At 51.5% G+C, this 20926-nt stretch overlaps 5 protein-coding genes across 5 annotated transcripts; 3 read left to right on the forward strand and 2 right to left on the reverse strand.

Annotated features, from left to right (window-relative positions):
• Positions 1 to 6619: 6619 nt before the first annotated feature.
• Positions 6620 to 8128, forward strand: UCRPA7_5891 (hypothetical protein; the record flags this gene model as incomplete). The annotated part of the gene is made up of 1 exon (XM_007918435.1): positions 6620 to 8128. One exon carries the CDS (start codon positions 6620 to 6622, stop codon positions 8126 to 8128), a length of 1509 nt encoding a protein of 502 aa, XP_007916626.1.
• Positions 8129 to 9844: 1716 nt separating this feature from the next.
• On the forward strand, positions 9845 to 11951 carry UCRPA7_5892 (putative amidase-like protein; the record flags this gene model as incomplete). The annotated part of the gene is made up of 4 exons (XM_007918436.1): positions 9845 to 9969; positions 10035 to 10137; positions 10194 to 10912; positions 11069 to 11951. The coding sequence occupies 4 exons, from the start codon at positions 9845 to 9847 to the stop codon at positions 11949 to 11951; spliced, it is 1830 nt and encodes a 609-aa protein (XP_007916627.1).
• A 246-nt stretch (positions 11952 to 12197) lies between these two features.
• Positions 12198 to 14297, reverse strand: UCRPA7_5893 (putative atp dependent rna helicase protein; the record flags this gene model as incomplete). Its single annotated transcript, XM_007918437.1, has 1 exon — positions 12198 to 14297. One exon carries the CDS (start codon positions 14295 to 14297, stop codon positions 12198 to 12200), a length of 2100 nt encoding a protein of 699 aa, XP_007916628.1.
• A 2660-nt stretch (positions 14298 to 16957) lies between these two features.
• UCRPA7_5894 (putative peptidase s8 and s53 protein) lies at positions 16958 to 18997 on the reverse strand (the record flags this gene model as incomplete). Its single annotated transcript, XM_007918438.1, has 1 exon — positions 16958 to 18997. The coding sequence occupies one exon, from the start codon at positions 18995 to 18997 to the stop codon at positions 16958 to 16960; it is 2040 nt and encodes a 679-aa protein (XP_007916629.1).
• Positions 18998 to 19920: 923 nt separating this feature from the next.
• On the forward strand, positions 19921 to 20380 carry UCRPA7_5895 (hypothetical protein; the record flags this gene model as incomplete). The annotated part of the gene is made up of 2 exons (XM_007918439.1): positions 19921 to 20070; positions 20132 to 20380. The coding sequence occupies 2 exons, from the start codon at positions 19921 to 19923 to the stop codon at positions 20378 to 20380; spliced, it is 399 nt and encodes a 132-aa protein (XP_007916630.1).
• Between the last annotated feature and the right edge of the window lie 546 nt (positions 20381 to 20926).

Consider the following 20926-nt stretch of genomic DNA (forward strand, 5'->3'; position numbering starts at 1 on the left):
CCCAATTCCATATCATTGCCTTTTCCTCTCGTCGTCTCCGAGGCATCTCCAACCACCAACGACGATATCATTACACTGCAGCACTGACTTCTTCACTTTGATTATCCGTCTGACTGCCCAGGTATGACCAAGGCGCGAGGTCTCCGCTTGAAGGTCGCCAACCGTCCGCTGCTCTATGTGCGTCTTGTCCCCATAAAGGCAGATCACATATGACGGGCTCTCAAGTTACGTCAACCGACGTTGGTAGCCTCGTTGACGTCGGCAAGTCGGCTGGCATAACGACCAGTGAGCTATGATCGCCGTCCCTGATGGCATCACCAGCCGCTCTCCGGCGTTAAGAGCGCCGCAGTAATTTAACCTGGATCCCGCAGGCAGGCAATGCGTGCGCTGTGGCTTCACTTCAGCTCGTACCGATGTATCTCACATACACGGCGGAAATGTGCGCTCCTGGCTCGCCAGCACCCCTTCGAGCTCGACGAACCCTTCCCGCGTCAAGAGCAGGTCATTGGGGTCAACGAGAGTGCCGCCCTTGTGCTCAGTCAACCACCCTCCTTCAAGACTTACTCTTACTTACATTATCGGCTATCCTTGTAGATGCAGCACAACCGCTTCCCCTCTGCCATGTCACGGCAGGTATTATGGACAGGCCGACAGGACGTTGCATGCAGAGAAAAGTCACTAGCGGGTTTCGCTATCTTACTTCTAGCCAGCCTGTCTGATATACATATCCTCCCTAAAGCTTAGCGTCACACAATACTTCGAGCACCTGTCCTTCTATGTCGATCGTTCGCCGACGACCGCACATGTGTACGATCTGTTCTTGCAAATCAACGTCAGCTTCCTAACTTTCCGCACGGCATGTACAATCACTATCAACCTGACAGGTCCTTGAGTAGTTGCCGTGTAACTTGATTTGCCCAAAGTTCGCGAAAGGCCGATTGTGGAGAAGCTGGTCATTTCAGGATCTGTTGCCGAACTGGTGGTGGGCGTACAACCTGGTAAATCCACAGACGTCCACTGTCCCGGCAGGGTTCAATCTCTACTCTTCAACCACTTAGTACACATTTGAGCCTTGTTGCTCCGCTCACCATTCCGTGCTCATGCAAAGAGATGTACCGTCGAACCTCTTTCTTTCCTGTGGCCGTCAAGCTTTTGGTTCAGCACTCTCCCACCAGCCGCTTGATCCAGTGGTCCAGACTCGCATCTTTTTCTCTTCGACTTGAGCTGAGATGTGCAGCACGACGCGGCTGGCATCTCCATTCTTCTAAGTTGGAGTGTCAATGCCACCCCTCTCTCAGTATGGCGATGTGATTGTTGGAGCAAGTGGATACCTCGCATGAGAACTCGGCCTTTAGAGATATTTAAGCCAAGCCAAGCGAGCCGGACGCGGCTGCACCTCTTCCCACCTGTTGTATGATAAAGGTTCTCGTCCATAACGGAGTAAGGTGCATGAATGGGTACTATTTCTCTGTTTGGGAGGATTCGGGAACCCTTAAACCTTGTGGAATCATCTTACAGGGCTACTCATTGCGGGCAGTCCACCTCGTTGACGAACCGGTTGGCTAGACAAGTGTTTACTCAATCACTATCCCCGCTATTGTTCTCCATCTGCAGCGTGCAGGACTAGTTGGCTGTTGGTTCTGCCAGCAGGTCAATTATCAACAACTCATTGTGCGCCGCCTCTCATTGTGGAGAAACCACATAATGTTCGTCCAAGTCCAACCATGCCAAATAGTGCATTCTGATCTCTTCTGTCCTCTTCTCTGGAGGTCGCAAGGCTACAGCGAAGTGTTTGGGTGCAAAGGCGACTATTTGACATAGTATCACGCACTCGATGCAGCATTTTCGACTTCCCGCAGTCTGCTTGGTTGGTAGTATTGCATCTGACATGGCTCGCGCCGAGCATGTTATCAGGGATGCTATGCTACTCCAACTTATTACAACCTTAACCAAACACTGAGAGGCTAATATGGAACTGTTTCGTTCAATCAACATCGTTTCAGTAATAAAGCTTTTTCGGACGGAATCTTTTAAGTATTAAGCTCGTATCGGCTGAGAGATCACAGACGGCTATACAGGTAAAATGGCCTGCTCTGTATTCTTTTCGCTTTCCCTTGCAAGTTGTGCCGTGTCTTTGACCCACGCGGGGGTCTTTCAATCCGGGCTGCACACCCATTTCCGTCATAAGGCTCCAATCCCCTGGTTGCGGGAAGTCATATCACCACTTGCCGCGCTTGTAGGGGTGGGCTGTCTCGCTCGCTTCCACTTTCGGCAACATTAGAAATGCGCCATATGCTGTAATGGAACCTGACCTTGGTCAAACGCAATATCGACAAGCGGGAGGACATGCGACGGGGAAGCAGGCTTACAGCTTCCGGAGGAGACGATCTAGGATGGATCCGCACCCTTGGCTTTTGCGGCGAAATTGCAGCGTTTCTGGATAAAGTCGACCCCAGCCCTCAAGGGTACAGGATGCACGAAGCACAAGCAAAACCTACTGGCTAAGGGGAAAGGAGCCATACAGACGTACAGACCGGTGAGTAACTTTCACTTTCTCATCCTATGACGCTCGTTTTTTTCTTAAATGCCTACGCACAGCTTGCATAGCATACAAGCAGAGTGAGTTGTCCAATATGTGTGACCTCAAAGCTAATGCAGGCCTCACATATTGCACGCGATGATGTGTATCATCGACCACCACCTCGACGTCAATGATCAGGACATTTTGGGACAGCAACATCACTTGTGATTGTTATTTCGGGCAGGGAGGAGCGAGTCACAATGAAAGAATGCGTACCTCCGCCTGTTATGCAGACGTGGTTCCTTTGCCAGTGGGTTAGGGAGGTGCACTGTTCCTGACCTGACACGTTGGGACAATCTGGCGGTCAAGGTTATAACCCTAGGCATACCTGCCGAGATAGCTCACCAACTCGCCATTTTATTCTTCGGCGAAAACGAGTTTCTGTGGAAGATCCTAGAACTCAATGGATTCATGCATGTTGACCAGTACACTGCCAACAAAGTGTGGGAAGACTGCAAGCCCAAGGACTCGAGGAAACCGACTGTCCGGACCCCTGAGGTGACTCGGCGGGCGAATACCTTTCAAAACACGAGCCTTGATAAGCATTGGCCGACAGCGGACCTCTCTGAGCCAGTCTTAGATGCGCAGAGGGTAGTCTCAGTGGCAAGTGCTGATAGGGAGCGATGATGTTGGCACATGGCGGCCCATCAAATCATCGTCTGAGTTCTGTGGCGGATCTCCCTTCCCCTCGGACGCGATGGCCGCCTCGATGCAACATTTCCTTGACCGAAGGTAATGCAATGGCCGCAGCCAGAGTGAGGAACGACGGGCAGATCTTCCTCAGTGAGGATGTCAGGAGAGGCGAAATCCTGTAACTGTCTCGGCAGGAGCATCGACTCGCATAGGGGCGAAGGGATCAACAGCCACATGATCTCAAAGCAGCACCATGCTTCCCTATTCTTATTCGACCGTCTACGCCGCTCGAAAGTCTCTTATTGCAGAGTCTGGTCTGCATCAACCTCTCGTTTACCATGACCCTGAGCCGGGCTGTCTTGCTGATCCCACGACACCCTCAACTATTCGCCACCTCTTCTTTTTCCCTCCCGCAAACCCGATAAGGCAAGGCTCGGGCAAGTGATTCCGTTGCGTTGACCATCTCAGGCTCCCTGGCCGCAGGAAGTCCAGCGTCTAGCACGATATCCCTACCACAAACTCACTAGCACCGTCCATGTTCTCTCTACCTTGAGGTACAACCGACAACACCCCGAAGTCCCAAACTATCCTAGCACGAACCTGGCACTTCTCACTCCGCACAAGGTGCTTATAGATGCTTAGTGGCAATGGGATCAGATCTTGTGACAAGGTCGAGGCGCGGTATCTGTGGGGAAATGCCCATCTGCCGTCAAAAGGTCGAGGATCAGCATCGTGGGGTTCTTGAAGGTATGCCATGGGATGGCTTTGACGTCTCAGAGCACGGCGCTTACGGCGTTGGAGGCGGAGAGAAGCATTATATCTTCGCTTTCACGATATACATCCTGTGCTTCAAAGCTATCCGCGGTCGCCGAGCCCCTATAAGCCGACCCCCTCCTCCTTTAAATTGCTTCACGCCTTGCTGATCCCCAATCACGTCAAAAAGAAGCCCACCTGTAAAAGTATGGAAAAGAGATATATCACAAAGAAGAATCTGTCGTGACTGGAGGAATTACCAAATACGCTCACACAAACGTTTCTCTACTAGCCGCTGATGGCGAGAAACATCAAGGGTTGCATTTCGGCAACTCAATCCGTCTACGCAATTACTTATCGGTACTCAAAGGTCCAAAGATACTTGACTATGACTTCAATATACGCATGAAATGGAAAGAGAGCCCTTCAACAAGGCTATATCCGGAGAGTGCAACCATGACATTGTTGACTGTATTCGCTAGAGGCTGGGCGCCACATGACACATTGAAGGCTTGTTGTGCTTGTTGTGCTCTGTTCTAGAATAGATTAAGAGGTAACCTCAGATTCAGGAATAAATTGAGGGTAAGATATTATCACTGCTAAAGATCTTGGCCAGGCGGACCTTAAGCATGTCTTTTCTAGAACATCGTACGCTTCGATGAAGCAATGGCCGCCTCATGGCTAGGATAGAACAATTCTTACAGGGAAATGCAGTCAAAACTGATCCATTCAATGATGAGACTTTTGTGTCTGTAATGGGGTAATTATGGCATAACAAGTGGACAAAGATGTTTGTCTTGGATGTTAACAGTGAGGGGACATGATTGAATTGGCATTAGATAGAGTCTCCACATCATTTACATGACGGTCTTAACACTACCAGCTCGACTCCTGCACAATCAATTTGCTACCGGATATGCCGCAAGCTCATCGGCGTCAAGAAGATTTGATAATAGTACAGAACACTTAATTTACCTTCCAAACTTTGTGGCAGTGTGCAAGTTGACAACCCTACCTCCTACCTCACATGGCCACAGGCAGAAGGGTTCTGACTGGTTGGAAAGGCTGACAGAAGCGCTGTGGCATTTCGATAGTGGCTCGGAGGGGGGCCAGGATCTGGGAGCCTACTTGGGCAGGTAAATACGCTTGCTCTTGGAGCAATACATAGTAAGCCCCTCTGCAAGCCAATGCTGCGTCAGGAATCCATGGGATCGGGCAAAGCCGCGCGAATCTACCTTGCCGAGCTTGCCATTTCACCGAAGGCAAACCTGAAACCCACTTGACTAGGTCGCCAGCCAGCCAGCTTATCTGCCCTGTAAAGGATCCATGACGGATGTCTTATGTACATGTACAGTAGATAAGGACAATCAGCTCGATAACGGCGGTCGTGAGACAGTGAAATGCGGAGGACCATTGTTTGTTGTCGTTGTTGTTGTGCCTGCCCGGTGGCTGCTGAGCGGCGCACCTTCGCAGAGTGTTGGGTGTCGACAGTCTCCTTTCTCCTGTCGATCACTGAGAGCCAGCAGCACTAACGACGTCAACACGTCCGCCTGCCTGTCTGGCGGGTTGTAACGTAGATTAGGCCGTCGATCTGGGGAAGTGAAACAGCTTGATTGCGCACATGAATCGTAAACACGAAACAGGCTGGCGATACGGCTTTGCCCTCAATTAGACAACGGCAGAGAGCGTGCCGGCACGCCTGCACCGCCCACTTCCTGTCCTCTACTGCACTATGGTAAGAGGCCGTCATCGAGTCTCTTTATTCACTCAGCCATCTTGGCCAAGGCATTGGCGTACTAATAAGCCTGCGTCGCCCAAGCATCACATAGTAGTTGGATCAGGAGACGATAAGTGAGAGAGTGCCCAGGGCTGCTGCCGTTATCCGCGATCGACACCACGGGCGCGATAGGCCCGGCCTAACTACTATGTAGCACCTTGCAAGCCCACCGAGTGATGGGGCCGGGCATAGTCTAGGCCCACGCGTTCCCTGTGAATTGTCTGGCCGAATCCACCGCCCAAGCGAGCCTAGGTCGAATATCCCTCCAATAGATCACCACCACCACCCCTCTTCCCCCTCCCAAGGCCATCTCTCCCACGCGCTGTAATTGGCCGGTGCTCTCTGTGGAAGGGCCATGAGGCTGAATCCCCCCTCCTAGGCGACACTCGGCGCTGGCCTTCCCGCTGCGTGTGTGCTCTATGCTGTGTGCTGTGTGCTAAGTGTGTGTGGCCCTAGGCGAGTTACGCGGTGGGACGGGCCAGCGGGCGGGCGCCGGGGGGGGCGGTCACTCAGCTTGAGACCACCAACAAACAAACACCACGAACCTCCGCAACATCCGTGCGGGCATCCCTGTAAGCCTTTCACGGCAACTTCATGACATTCAGCCGTTTTTCCAATTCCCTCATGGCCGTCGTTGCTCGGTCGCAATTGAGTAGGTGAAGGAACTGCCAGTGTCTGCGCGTGCATGCAAGCCAGCATCGTCCTTCCCTCTGTGCACTGCCTCGTCAGACTTGCGTAGTCCCTCACCGATGCTGCTGTTCTGGTGATCCTTCGGATCAGGCCCGTTTGTGACCGCCTGGTGCGCACCACGCCGGCTGCTTGATCCGCGCTATTCGAGGGCATCAATCTCACCTTCGCCCGGGCAATCCGCGAGCATGGCGACGGTTCAGCGGCCATCGGCGGCACACCACCATAACAAGATCACCACCGCCCGGAACAAGGTGGTCAAGCCAATCCTCAAGAAACTCTCCCACTCAGAGAAGAACTCTCTGGATCTGGACCGCGGCTGGGAAGACCAGCAGACGGGCCATGGCTTTGGAAGCCTCTACGAGTCCGGTAGCGCCGGCCGCTCCGCGCGAGATGTCAGTTTCAAGTTTCCAGCCTTCAGCGAAGGCAGCGGAGGGGCAGGAGGAGGAGGAGGAGGAGGAGGGGCAGTAGGTGGTGGTGGAGGCATCGGCATCGGAGGAGGGGGAATTGCAGCATCGTCAACAACGTCTGCGGGAGCCACGGCGGGAGCGGGGCGGGGCAGCACCAGCAGCGACAACAGACGCAAGCTTCACCATGGTCGTTCCATGAGTGGTACCTCTGGCATCTCCGTTGCCTCCAACGGCAGCGGCCACCGAGGAGGCTCGTCCTTCGTGCACCCCTTCCAGCAGACCCCGCGCACCTCCACCCCGCCGCTGTCGTATGCCAACTCGCTGGCCTCGTTCGACAACAATCGCGACTACTCGCCCACCATCACCGAACACGACGACGACGACCTTGACTCACTGTCCCATCACATCCACCACCCCCACGGCGGCACCCACCCCTCCTCCAAGTCCCAGTCCAGCCTGCGACGGCCCTCTCTCGCCAGCCAGCGCACCTCTTCGCTATCCGATATCACCACTGCTGCTCCCCAGCTCCGAGTCAATACGCAAAGACCTACGCAGGCGCCGACCCCTTCATCTCGTCTCTTGCACGGCGGCGTTCTTGGCACCTCATATTCGCACTCCGACCTACATCTCAACCTCACATCCTTCGACTCCCCATCCTCCCTTACGGGGACTGGCATAGTCGCATCTCCTTCCTCCTCCGCGGCTCCCATGTCGCCCCTGCGTTCGTCTCTCGATGGCATGGGCTTCCGGCTGCGTAGTCGCTCCGAGGTCGACACCGTGGCGCGCAGGGACGACATCCGCGAGGCGCGGCGCAAATTCGAGGAGCGTGAGAAGATCAAGGAGGAGAAGTATGACCGCGAGCAGATCCGCAAGCAGGAGCGCCGCGAGAACCGCCAGGCCGCGGCCCAGTTGCGCAAGCACCATGCGGCTAGCGACCCCGTGCGGCCCACAGCCAGCCGCAAGAACAGCCCATCGACAATCACCACCACCTTGAGTGGCACCCAGATTATCGGGGGAGGCGCGCCGCGCAAGAGCGAGTCTGGCAGCGTTCGCCCGTCCGGACACCGCAAGTCGAGCGCCACGCCCGACGAGAAGGGCCTCGGCTTTGCTAGCAGCAACTATGACGCCGTTCCTGGAGGCGCCACGCCCAGCTTTGGACCCAACGTCGATGATGTCCACTTCCAGACGCCAAAGAGACGGAGCACGGCGAAGAAGAGAACCCAGAGTTACTGGACTGGGTTCATCCTCTGGCTGCGGACTCGTCTTTTACGCATGGGAAGGAAGTGACCTTTTGAAGTCATCAATGGAGGATTAGCAAGATCTTCAAAATGCTTATTGTTGGTGCAATTGCAACCATAACTATGCCCGGCCCTAACCACCCATATCACATATACAAGGTCTGTAGGACCGTTGTAAAGATGCTGCTACTCTTCCGCAACCAAGGGGTTGTTGGTATGAACTACATGCACCTCAGTCTCGGCACCCCACCGAGCAATCACGATTATACGTTACGACCGCATCACATACACATACACATACACATACACCTTTCATCATCTTCATGCTTACGACTCTCATACGGACGGCAGCAGATCAGAGCTTTTTTCCCCCTTCAACACGGCGTCTTGGACAACAGTTTCTGGATTTTGGATGCGGCCTGAGCATCGTGCCTTCGAGCACATTTGGCATTTCTTCTGGAAACACATGCGCAGTGTGGCGCCGGCGGTTTTTTCAGATGGCATCTGACATGACATGACAGGGTACGGGGTTTTCCTGGTTAAGTGAGCGAGGCAAACTGCTTTTTTGACGCAGACCTATTTGGTACCCGGTTCTTGGCCTGGTTTGGTTTGGTTTTGTCGGGAAGCCTCCGAGGCAAGCCCTCTTTGATTTGAGCCTGGTTGGATGTGTTTGCAACGGCCGTACGCAGATATGCGATGCTTCGAGCGTGCTTGCACACAGCTGCTCCTGGGTTTAAAGCCCCATCGAGGCACAGGATAGGATAGCACAATGGAGGCTTATCTTGATATTTGTTTAAATCGCCTATGGTGTCAATGCCGTGATCCCTGTCTGTTGCACCGCGCCCAGCCGTTTTCGCACATATTGGCCCCCGACAAAGAACAAGGGCAACCCTGCGCAATGAATTGGTCTTACTCATCTGAAATCCTTAGAAAAGGTCGAGGAGATACAAGCAGGGGTGACGAGAAGAAATACATGGAGGAAGCTGGGGTTATTGAGAATCCAGGCCTGCCAGGTAACGGAAGTCGAGAAGTCATACCTAGGTAGCTTCTTATATCACGGGAGTGCTTCCGAGTTAGCGGCGGTATTTGTTGCGGCGATTCACAGCACGATTGCTACATCATACCATGCCTCGTACATAGAGTCCAATGAGAACTTATATACGAGATGACTCCTGAAGAGATACGCTTCCCCTATCCTCTATCGCTGAGTTTGAGCGAAAAAGAGTGGTATTACTTAGATGGGCAATAGCTGCGCATCGTGACACCCAAGCCGTATGCCTCGCCCAATGGGGAACCCAGTCACTCGCAGCAGCGCAGCATCGTAGGGCTGGCCTAAAATTACAGATACGGACCGTGGGCATTGATCAGCTCTTAATCCGGTGTAGATGCGGAATCGTCATAGGCTATCAATAGATTGTCGGGTTAGCCTTTTAAAGTATGAAGTGCCCGCCCGTTTGTGTTGCCCATCCCGGCGGCCTGGAAACGCCCCGTCTCCGCTCTTCAATCTCGGACTTTCAAATGGCTTGGTGACATTGACCTCGTAGGTCACACCTCAATCATAATTCTATCTCGGCCTCGTCCTTTGTAATAGCACTCGAGGTCATTCTCGGCCACAAGCACCAAACAGTCTTGAATATTTGTTCTTAGGCTGCGCATTACGCACTGTACCATCTGGCCGCTAGCTAGAGCTGAACTGCTATCGACGAGCCGAGGCATTGTCAAGCTCGAGCTGATAGCTCTGTCGACAGCTGAAACCAGCATCAACATGGCGCCGAATCGCCGTTACGCCAATTATCCTGGAGCCAAGGAGTCGAAAAACGTCGCTTATATCGTCGAGGATGACAAGAACCCAGTGATTAGGGGTTTGCCGGTGGTGATAGTGTCAACGATGTAAGATTATGGCGCGGAGGTCTTCGAGTGAGTGTGCTTGGCTAACTCGCGTCACCTCTCTTCAGCGTCGCCAAAGTGCCCGCCCTGCAGCGCTACCTCTATGCAAATGCCGGCTTCGGCAAGGTGAAAGACATTCCTGGTTTGAATGACGAACTCTGGCGCTTTCAGGTATTGGAATAGCTTTCGTCTTGAGATCCTACTCGACACTAACAGGTGCGCAATAGCCCACTGTTATCCCACTCGCAGACTCGAGTGACCCGCCTGCAAAGCTGGAAATTGGGCCGGAGCTGTATCGCTCGCAACCAGAGCAGTGGTCTGGCAGATACTACTCCGTCGCCGACTATCATGAGGCGTACAAGTCCGGCAAAGTAACGCCTCTTCAGGTCGTCGAGGCGCTGCTGCCACTGATCAACCGAGAGCACAAGCCATCAAGCGAGTACTCCATAGCATGGCTTGAGGTTCATATCGACGAGGTGCTCGCCGCAGCGACAGCTTCAACCGAAAGATATGCCGCTGGAAAGCCCCTCGGCATTCTGGATGGTGTGCCTGTCGGCGTCAAGTGCGACATCGACATGAAGGGCTACGTGACCAGCCTCGCCATGAAAATCAACACGGCGTGGCCGTACTTCCAGACACCAGCCACCCAAACCGTGTGGCCAGTAGAGAAGCTCCAGGAGGTCGGTGCCATTGTCGTCGGCCAGAACAACATGCACGAGGTGGGAATGGACACCACCGGCTGCAACCCCACGACAGGAACGCCAGTCAACTGGTTCAACAAGTCGTACTATCCTGGAGGCTCGTCCTCGGGGGCAGGATCGGCACTCGGCGCCGGTCTGGTTCCTGTAACTGTCGGGACGGATGCTGGCGGGAGCACGCGCGTGCCGCCATGTTATGCTGGGTGCTACTCGTTCAAGACGTCTCAGAACAGGACATGTACTAAGAAGTGAGTGGCTTTATTCTTCTAACAATTGGGGAATCCGGAATCATATGTAGGGTGACAAGCCATAGGCCACTTTTGGGTGCTTATGGCTTAGCGTTGCACCGCTTGGCATTCCCGTTCCTCACGAGAACATTGGATGCTGACATCAGATGCCTATAGCACAACGATGACCGTGATCAGCCCGATGTGCAGCACAGTGGCTGATCTCACGATAGCATATCGTCTTATGGCCCAGCCGAACCCCGACGACCCTATACAAGGCCTCTTTGCCCCATCTGTTGCCCCTGACCCGTCGGCCAAGAAGTATATCGGTCTGTGCCACGAGTGGATTGCTCGTTCAAGCCCTGTCGTGCTGGAGGTCTTCAATAAGGCCATCGACTACTATACAACGAAGTTGGGATACGAAGTCGTTGATATTCACATTCCATACCTGCGCGAGGGCCAGCTCGCCCATGGCGCCATCTGCCTCACTGAGGGCGCTGATGAAGCTCGGTCTCGAGTACCGCCTGGTACCAATTTCCTCGACCAGGTGAACTACCCGAACAAGGTAATGTTTGGCGTTGGCTCGCAGGCTTCGGCAGGCGACTATCTGAAGTTTGGTCAGATCAGGCAGACGATAATGCAGCATATCGCGTTTCTCTACGAGAAATACCCAGGTCTGCTCATCGTCACGCCGACGATGCCGCTGCCAGGGTGGAAGATCGATCCGGGTGACCTGAAGTACGGATTCAGCGACGGGAACCGGTCACTCCTGAACATGTTATATGTATGGCTGTCCAACATGACTGGCTGTCCCTCTCTTACGGCCCCGATTGGGTATGTTGATCCCGAGCAGGGCGAGGGTAAGCTGCCTATTGGTATACTGGCAATGGGCGAATGGAACGCTGAAGAACAGTTACTGGTTTGGGCCGGTGAGGCTGAGAAGTATCTCAACGAGGTGTATCCAGGCGGTAGGCTCAAGCCCAAAGGGTGGGTGGATGTTTTGGGGCTGGCTCAGGGGCAGAATGGCATGGCAAAGGCCAGTAACGGGATATCAAGCTGAAGCAACCCAGAAGAGCATGTTGTTGATATATTTTAACAGTGGCGTTGGACAAAAGGTCACCTAAATCAATATGCCACTCAAACAGCTGGATAGTATATGAAGCTGTATTACTGTATTCGATCTCACATTATCACGCACAATCAGCCCTTGTTGGCGAGACAGCAGCACGACGAGACTTGCGAATCATTTTGGCCTTGATATGGCGATATCTAATGCTTAGCATGCTGTAACACGCTCGAGGGCTTGTTAATCATCAAGCCCACTCCACTCTGTCTCAGCCGCTCCATCTCCAGCACCTTGATCTTGTGTTTTTCTCCGCTTGCTCCCCTGAATAGCACCTCGCTTGTTATTCTCTTTTCGTCTCTCCCAAGCACTCTTTGACGTGATCTTTGCTTTGGCGCCAGACCGCCTAGCTTCAACACCGTGGGTCTTCAGCCGCTTCTTGTCTTCCTTCTTCACATTAGGAAGGGCATCCAACAACCACTGCTGGACATCTGCCTCATTGCTCGCTTTCCCAGCTTGCTTCTCGCTAAGCGCAATAACGTTGGCAACGCTCTTGACGAACGGTATATCTTCCTTCGTGTAGAATGTGACGGCAACACCACCCTCGCGGCCCGCTCGACCAGTCCTGCCCGCGCGATGGACATACGCGGCAGCTGAGCCGGGGACATCGTAATTGACAATTCCGTTGACACCTGCGAAATCGACTCCTCGTGCCAGCACATCGGTGGTGACGAGGACCCAGATCTCGCCGGCCCTGAACCGTCGCATGATATCTGATCGAATTGAGTCTGCTAGGGAAGAATGGAGCACCGCAATTCTGGACGGACCGCCAGCCTCTAATGGGATGTCGTATTTGAGCTCCTCATGAAGGGCTGTAGCTCGTTCGATCGTCTGTGTAAAGACCAGGAAAGGCGGCCGTAACGGTGGACCAGAGTCGGCGCCAGATACAGGATGAAGCAGCTGGCGGAGAGCAAGCAGTTTGCCTGGCTCCGTAGCCGTATATATGAGTTTATGGGTGATGTTAGGCACAGCAGTATCCTTCAGGCCGACAACAAGTCTAACCAGTGGTTTAACCGATAGACCTCGCGACATCGCATGTGAGCTTAGTTGATCCGAAATCAACGTTTCAATATTAGAGCCTATCGTTGCTGACCAAAATGTGAGACGAAGGTCTGAGTTTGTGCAAGCTGACCAGATACCGAGGGTTTGGTCTCTGAAGAGTGGATCAAGTAGGACATCAGCTTCATCCAGAATCAAGGACTGCACGGTAGGGAGGTTCTTCTTCGATGAGCCGCGCTTCAGAAAATTGAGCAGTAACATCGGTGTTGTAACAAGAACATCAGCTTTGGTGACAGGCTTAGAGGAATCGTCTCCTCCTTCCGCTCCCGAGTCGTCGTCTGAATCGTCATCAGAGACCTCATCGTCACTTCCTTGAGCGCCATCAGGAGTCTCAGCCGCGACCCTCATCCCTTTTTTCATAGCAACGACCCTGACTCCCGTACCGACGGTGAGCTTCCGCCCCTCGTTGACAATTTGGTTCGCAAGTTCTCTGGTGGGGGCGATGACAATTGCCTCCAGCTGGTGCTCTTTCCGAGACTTGTCCTGAGCTTTCCGGCGCATTACACCATTGATGGCCGGTATGAGGAAACTGAGCGTCTTTCCACTTCCAGTAGGCGCAACCGCCATGAAATCGACACCTTCTCCCCATGTATTATCTCCATCAAGACTAGGTAGAGCAACTTCAGGGCGAAGGAGTAGCGGCAGGCTCGCAAGTTGAACTTCGGTTGGTATTTTGTAGCTCTGGGCGTCCAGATTATCGGCAAGTCGAGAAGAGACGTCGTACGTAGAGCGAAGCTCGCTGAACGACTTCAGTGGTTGAGGAAACAGTTGCTTCTTCTCCTCCGTCGGCTCGACTTTTAGTGCCTTTTTCTTCTTACTCTTCTTCACCTTTGTCTTTTTTTCTTGCCGAGAAGAGAGCAAAGTAAACTTGAGTCGATGAGATCGTAGCAATTGCCGACATTCGTCTTCGTCAAGCAATTTTGGTCTTTGTCCCGGTTTGTTCGGTGGCTCCTCCGTGGGCTTTTTCTGGTGGTGTTTGCGCTCGCCTTTAACCTCGGTCTTGGGGGCGAAGAAGTCAAGGTCGCTCAGTTCCTCCTCAGTTTCTTCCTTCGTCACTTCCGTGGTCCGTTTGCGCTTCAGGTTCTTGGATCCGACTTCATCGTGGAAGAGTTGGGGATTTGTTCGGGTACCAGCGGAGGGAAGCTTGCTGGCGGACTGTGTCGAGGCTCCCTCTTTTCTCGGGGCCTGTTTGATGCCTCGCGAGAGGACTCTTAGGATATCCATACCGAGTGTTCTAAGCGTGGGGCATCTCGAGGACTGAGCTGGGGTTACGCATCTTGATTGTTCCTGAAATGGCGGTGCTAAGAAGTCTTCAAAAATTCGACTTCAAGCAGTTCTGAAAAATTAAAGTGGAGAACGGATGGTGGGGCAGGCGAGATCCCGCACCTAAACCTTCCCTTACCTAGTGGAGCTCTCCAAACTTACAATTTAGGCATGGGGGGAATGGTGACACTCAAAAAGTGAAGAGAGACATAACACCAAAAAGAAAAATACACGCCCAGAGATTTTTGGCCAGTTCGAATTGACTGATAGCCTGTACGATAGGACCCTGGAGGAGAAGCGGGGCAGTGCGTGTCGTGGGGGTGATACCATGCAGGTGTTCCACTTTGACAGGCGGACTGACACTCCTTGTTGGTCTTCGACTGCATGGCCAACTCCTGGGCATAGACCAGGGATTGGTCAGATATTCAAAAACCATGACTTACGTATCGCCAATTGCGGGCTGATGAGGTGCTCCATCTGCACTCATTCTGCAACAACGGTCACCGGAACATGTTCCTGTGGGCCCGACATGCAAGAAGTCTGAGTAGGGTGATAACGCCGGTCTTCAACATGACCCGAGGGGGCCGCAACGTGCGGCTACCAAAAGTGAAATAGTCTCAGTAAAGAGCGTTAAAGCGCGCCCTCTTAATACGCAAACCCCGGCCATCCTACCTTCAATTCACACTACCAATCTAGTTAAACGATCCAGCAACATGGCCGAGGAACCCGAGCAACAGGGCCAAAGTCCTCAAATTCCTACACAATTACAGGGTGTTCTAGACGAGAATCCTCTGCAAGTCGATGTCTGTATACACGAAAATCTACTTAAGGCAAAGACATTTAGTTGACCTTCAATTCAGGACGTGATAGACGATAATAATTCAGTCTATAATGATTCAGCCTATAATGACTCGTAAGTATTCCGATGTGCGACATTAGCTGATGGATGTCTGACAAGTTATCAGGATAGGGGAAAATAGCCGGGTCACATCTCTGAAATCGAGTATTGTCAACTACAAGTGAGTTCGCATGTCGTCAACTGGTCGTGATAGTCTGGACTCTTTCTGACCCGCCTTCGTGCGAGTGATTTAGATATGAAGTTAGTTGTCTGACCAGAAAACGTTTTAATACATACTAATAAGTGGCACAGAATGGACGCCGCTATCATGCATTCCGCGAGGGATCATACTTGATGGTAAAGATCCAAAAGCTTTCCGAATATAGACAGAAACTGATTGTACCTAGCCAAACGATGAAGAAGAGCAAGGCCGAATGGATTTGATACATCACATATATCGGCTAGTAGTAGGAGGAAAGCTATATCTTGCTCCGATTCGCGACAACCCACGTCGGGTGTTGGACCTCGGCACCGGAACTGGTATCTGGGCAATGGACTTTGCAGAGTATTCATTCAAAACTTACTGCTGTAACTTATATCTGTCACGAACCGTGCTGATAGTTATGACAACAGTGACCACCCGACTGCTGAGGTACTCGGAATTGACCTAAGTCCCATTCAACCCCAATGGTTTGAGGATATTCCGTCTCTAATACTGTGATTATTATTAATTATTTCTATAGGACTCCACCAAATTGCATATTTGAAGTTGACGACTTCGAATCAGAATGGTTATATAGTACACCGTTCGACTTCGTCCATGCTAGAGAATTGGAGGGATGTATATCTAACGAAGATCGACTCTTTGAGCAAGTTCTAGAGCACTTAAACCCTGGAGGATATTTTGAGTTGCAAGCTATTTACACACGATTTGTGTCGGATGATGATACAGCTGAGAAGGCTCCTAATACTCACCGTTGGATGGCAACTCTAGTTGAGGGCATGGCGAAGTTTGGCAAACCAATAGATCATGCACCCCAGTGGAAACAAAAAATGGAAGATGCAGGTTTCGTTGATGTAGAAGAACGGGTTCTCAAGGTGAGTCCTTATTCACTGAGTCATTAGAACTGTCCCTGGAACCTGGGCAGTGATAACAAATATAGATACCAATTGGGTCCTGGCCAAAGGACCCAAAGCTTAAGGAGCTTGGAAGCGTCCAATTTTTCCAAGAGCTTCAAGCGGTAGACTCATACACTCCGGCAGTATTTTCGCGAATCCTCGGCTGGACTGAAGCTGAAATACAAGTGTTCACCGCCAAAGTCAAAGCAGAACTCAAGGACCCATCAATACATCTCTACTTCCCGACTTATTATGTTTGGGGGAAAAAACCTAGCGATTGAGGCTTGTAGCCAGGGACTGCATTGATTTCAATAGCTTTGAATTTACAGTATTGCCGTTTTCTTCCAGAGTTCCCCGAGTCGTCGCAGAGACAGCGTCGAAACACATGGCTTCGAGTTGCTCACCAGCTACTTACTACTGGCTCGGCTAAGAACAGCGACAGCTCACCTCTATAGGTAGAGAAATCCATGAGTATAATCAAATTTTGTCTCAGAGTAATCTATTGTGGATTTGGTGTTTCTTCACTCGTATTTGCGACCGAACAAGCTACAAGAGACAGCGCATCCATTTGAATTTGATTCTAAAGAATTACTTTTCTAATCACAATACTCTAAAGAGAAACCTCGTGTGATGGATATCTGCTAGCATGCAGCGCTCACCATCTTTAGAACACCACACCTGGCAGAGATGTGAAGGCTGACCAAGCGAGCACAAAATCTTGATCCTTCTTGGCGAGGATTTTTTGGGCATGCACACTGACTTTCAGACCGCCTTTGGGTATGTAGCCTAGAATAATTTGTTCTACGTTGTTCTGCTCGTCAGGTTCGGTTAACGATCTGCTGTTGCCTGGAATAACCTCGTCCGTGATCATATCAGTCACGAAAAGATTGAGATTATTCTGAATTTGCTTATTGCCAATGTCGTTGTATACCAATGTGATTTTGAAGTGGGAGTGGGACTCGGCGCTGTCTGGGGCCGAGAGGATAAAGTCGTAAGTCTCGTCCTGTTTGAGTGCATCGCCGATCAGACTACCCCCGGATATTGGAAGGGGTATATCAGGTGTGGTTTCCTTGCTCTGCGCCGGAGGTCGGACTATCATTGTGGTCGAGGCTTCGAGGTTGACTCGACCGTGTCCTTGGGCATTTACATCCAGCTTAGGTAGTTTTTCTGCACCATTGATGATAAGCGCCTTTAGAAGCGCACCCGGCGGATTCAGGCAGCCTCGCTCCTGCAAGACTTCTCGAAGTATTGCCGCACACCCTGCAACTAGAGGAGTTGCCTGGCTCGTTCCCGACCAGGGCCTCCATTTGACACCAGGAACATCCTCTGATGTCGCTGTGTCACCGTAGAACTTAGGAACTCCTCCAGATAATGGAGCGTAGATGTCTATACCAGGGGCCACAACATCAGGTTTGAGGCGTCCTTCCTTAGTTGGTCCAAGACTGCTCTGGTTGAACATTTGATCAGGTGAGTTCCGGTTGCCTGTAGCTCCGATAGTGAGCACGTTCTTGGATCCTGCATCAAGACCAATTGCCGGCCGTCCATGACCTTTGAGATTATCATTTCCAGCAGAAAAGCAGATGAGCACTTCGGGGGTTTCACGTATGAAGTCGTCGATGAGCTTGGATGATCCTCCGTACTCAGGCTGCTTGAGGTCTTGGGTGAGTCCCCTGCCCCAAGAATTTGACAGAATGCGAGAACCTTGGTCGTACGGAACAGCAAGTATGTCCCGCAGATCTATTGGTAATACAATTGGATAATTTATATCTTTGAATAGGGATTGAACAATCAGACGGGCCTCCGGAGCAATGCCGCCGATGAGACCTTTAGTCGTATTGAAGTGACTTCCTAGAAGGATTCCACTGACATGCGTTCCATGGCCATGAGGATCGTCGGTCTTCTGCTGTTCGGAGAGCTTGGGATCTCCCTTACGAATCACAGATCGGAGCGAATGAACCTTGCCGATGAAAGCTGGGTGGCATTCATCTTGACTTCCGCGGTCAAAGCCAGTGTCCGTGACGGTGATGATTTGTCCTTTCCCTCCGTAAAGTGCCTTGTTCGTTACACTAGATTCCTGGACCCCGGAGCCCGTGATGGGACTCTCAAAAGACATCAATACCGGTTCTAAGACCTCCTCGATTATACGAATCTTGGGATCCTTTGCAATGTCCGCAAGTTTGTCAGGTTCCACAGACAGCCGTACTTGGCCAGGAGCAAATTCCATTTTGTTCACTGGAACTCCTGATGCTTCCGCAACGACTAGTTTCAGTGCTTCAAACTCCTCGTCTTTGACGGTTTCATGAGTGAATATGTCGACAGTTAACTGGGTTTGGTCATGCAACACACTGGCTGTATTTGCAGTGGCAATTGTGGTGTTTGCTATCTCCAGAGACGCTGCCTCGAGTGTTGCAGGAATCTTGACCTTGTTGCGGTAGACATCAACTTGTCTCACAAAGTCTAACTTGCGAAGAACCGTGAGGTCGCTTAGGCAGTACTCGCAGAGAAAGTTGTTTTTCCCGAGGTCCTCGAGTATATTGACAGAAAGCTTCTCCAGCTCCTCCTCCTGTGGGATACTGAGCACATTGTAAACAGTAATCACAATGAAATCAGTATACTTGGCGTCTTTAGCGTAGGTCTCGCGAGGATCCTGGACTTGTCCATTGAGTTTGACAAGGACAGCATCGGGAGGAGGTTCGGTGGACATTTTGACCTAATACGAGATGGTAGTTTGACGAGCGGTGCTAATTAATGTGCCATGTAAGGCAGGTAAAAACGGGAGAGTCAAGGAAGGAAGATATTGACGGATCGGACGTTTCCTCAAGCCGGATTGAGAGCATATCTGTTGGGGTCGACTTCGTAACAGGATAATTCGTGTGAGACTTTCGATCGATCGCAGGTCCTGAGATGGCAAGACGAAAAGTACGGCCCTCGTTTGATACTGCGATGGTCTAGAACAAGCCGATATTCTGTTGGGGAAGTGGCTGTCTGCGACTGGTTAGCACCGTAGTGTAGCGTGATCGAACATCATCAGACCGCTCTAGCACAGCCCCTTGATCGTACGTGTTGCTCCAATCCAATCACTGGGCCATGTATATGTTTCTATCGCATGTGACATAACGTCAATGCTCAATTGAGGGCGATAGAAATCATGGACTTCGCGAGATGTTTCAGTTCAGCTAACCTCAACCGGAGAATCTTTGCTGAATGCGTTTTCAGCTGCAAAACTTGTGAACTACCGAATGTGGCGCCAATTCGCGACTACGTCAGGCCCCATCTCTAGAGGCCCGGAGCCGGTGCTCAGTCCGGAACGGGACGATCCGGCCCGTAGATCAGCTCGAGACTACCGAGTGTGGCGCTTCTGGCCACGGTAGTGATTCTCACCGCCATGAGACTATGACATATCTGCATACTTGTGAATTTCTGGGCCGATCTTTTCGGGCACTTCGAAGAGTCGAGACATGCTCTGCAAGGTGGAAATCAGCGTCTCTCCTACTCTAATACCGTCTTCATAAACAGCTATATCAAAGGCATTTGCTCCAACTCAAACCTCATGTCCATGCCATCCTTGAAGCAGACCTGGAAATCCTATCAACAATCAATTGAAATCATCACACCTCTCGGTTCACCATGGCCACCGTTGTCCCTGTCACCGTCAATTATGAAATCAACCAGCCCTCTGAGGGCCAATATGAAGTCAATCAAGTTGCCCCAGAGGAGCCTGCGCAGCTAAACAGTGGCAATCGTAAAGAATTTAGCTTCGATGTCAAGATTTTCAGTGTATGTGTCACTACAGTCAAGCCGCGGAGATTGACAGCCTGCTAATTTGATGCTTCCCTAGTGTGTTGGTTATTACGATCCCGACACCAAGACCATCGGAGTATATCCAAAGATTCTTGGTCAGCAAATTGGAGATGGATATGCTGCAGGCCTTGACACGGGTCTGCAGATTCAATTGGCTCTTGCTGTATACAATGGCAGTGTTCGATTCAACAAAGTTGGGAATGAGCTGAAGGTTTACTTGCACCTGAAGCCACTTCTACCTTGGGGTGATAGTATTAACTACGAGGGTACGGTCTTGCACTTGTAATTGGGTCAGCTAGTAGCCCGAAGGACCGCAGGCAGCCAATGATCGTTGGGTCAATAGATCGTGTGGTTATCTGCACAGTTACAAAAGGACTATGGCAAAGAATAGAAAAGCAATAGGTCCACCATTGTGTACCCTTGTGTTCTCTTGCCTTGTCGCTTCCCTTCTCAAATTCTATTTTTTTATTTATCTCTCGCTTACAGCATTGATATCCGTGATGAGATCAAGTTATTGCTATGCCGCCCAGTGAGAGATCAGAGGTGACGGGGTATAGGATTCTCGTAGGGGATAGCCAAGTAGGAGCCATCCATGGAGTGAGACTCATGTGGCGGGGCGTAGAACTGCTAATGCTGAGCGTATGCTGAGGTTATGTTGGGATTAGTATACAACCAAGCAATTTCCTAAGAAAATTACTGGACTCCGTAGATTAATTAATTGTTGCCTTGTGACTCTCTGTTAACTGTTTCATCAGTCTAGCCTCCTTGATAAACATTCACGTACGGTAAGTCGTACCTTGCTTGATTGGTCACGGTGGGGCCGGAAGGTTGA

The sequence above is a fragment of the Phaeoacremonium minimum genome (assembly GCF_000392275.1).
Source record: "Phaeoacremonium minimum UCRPA7 unplaced genomic scaffold PA7_03_scaffold_442, whole genome shotgun sequence".
Taxonomy (NCBI): Eukaryota; Fungi; Ascomycota; class Sordariomycetes; order Togniniales; family Togniniaceae; genus Phaeoacremonium; species Phaeoacremonium minimum.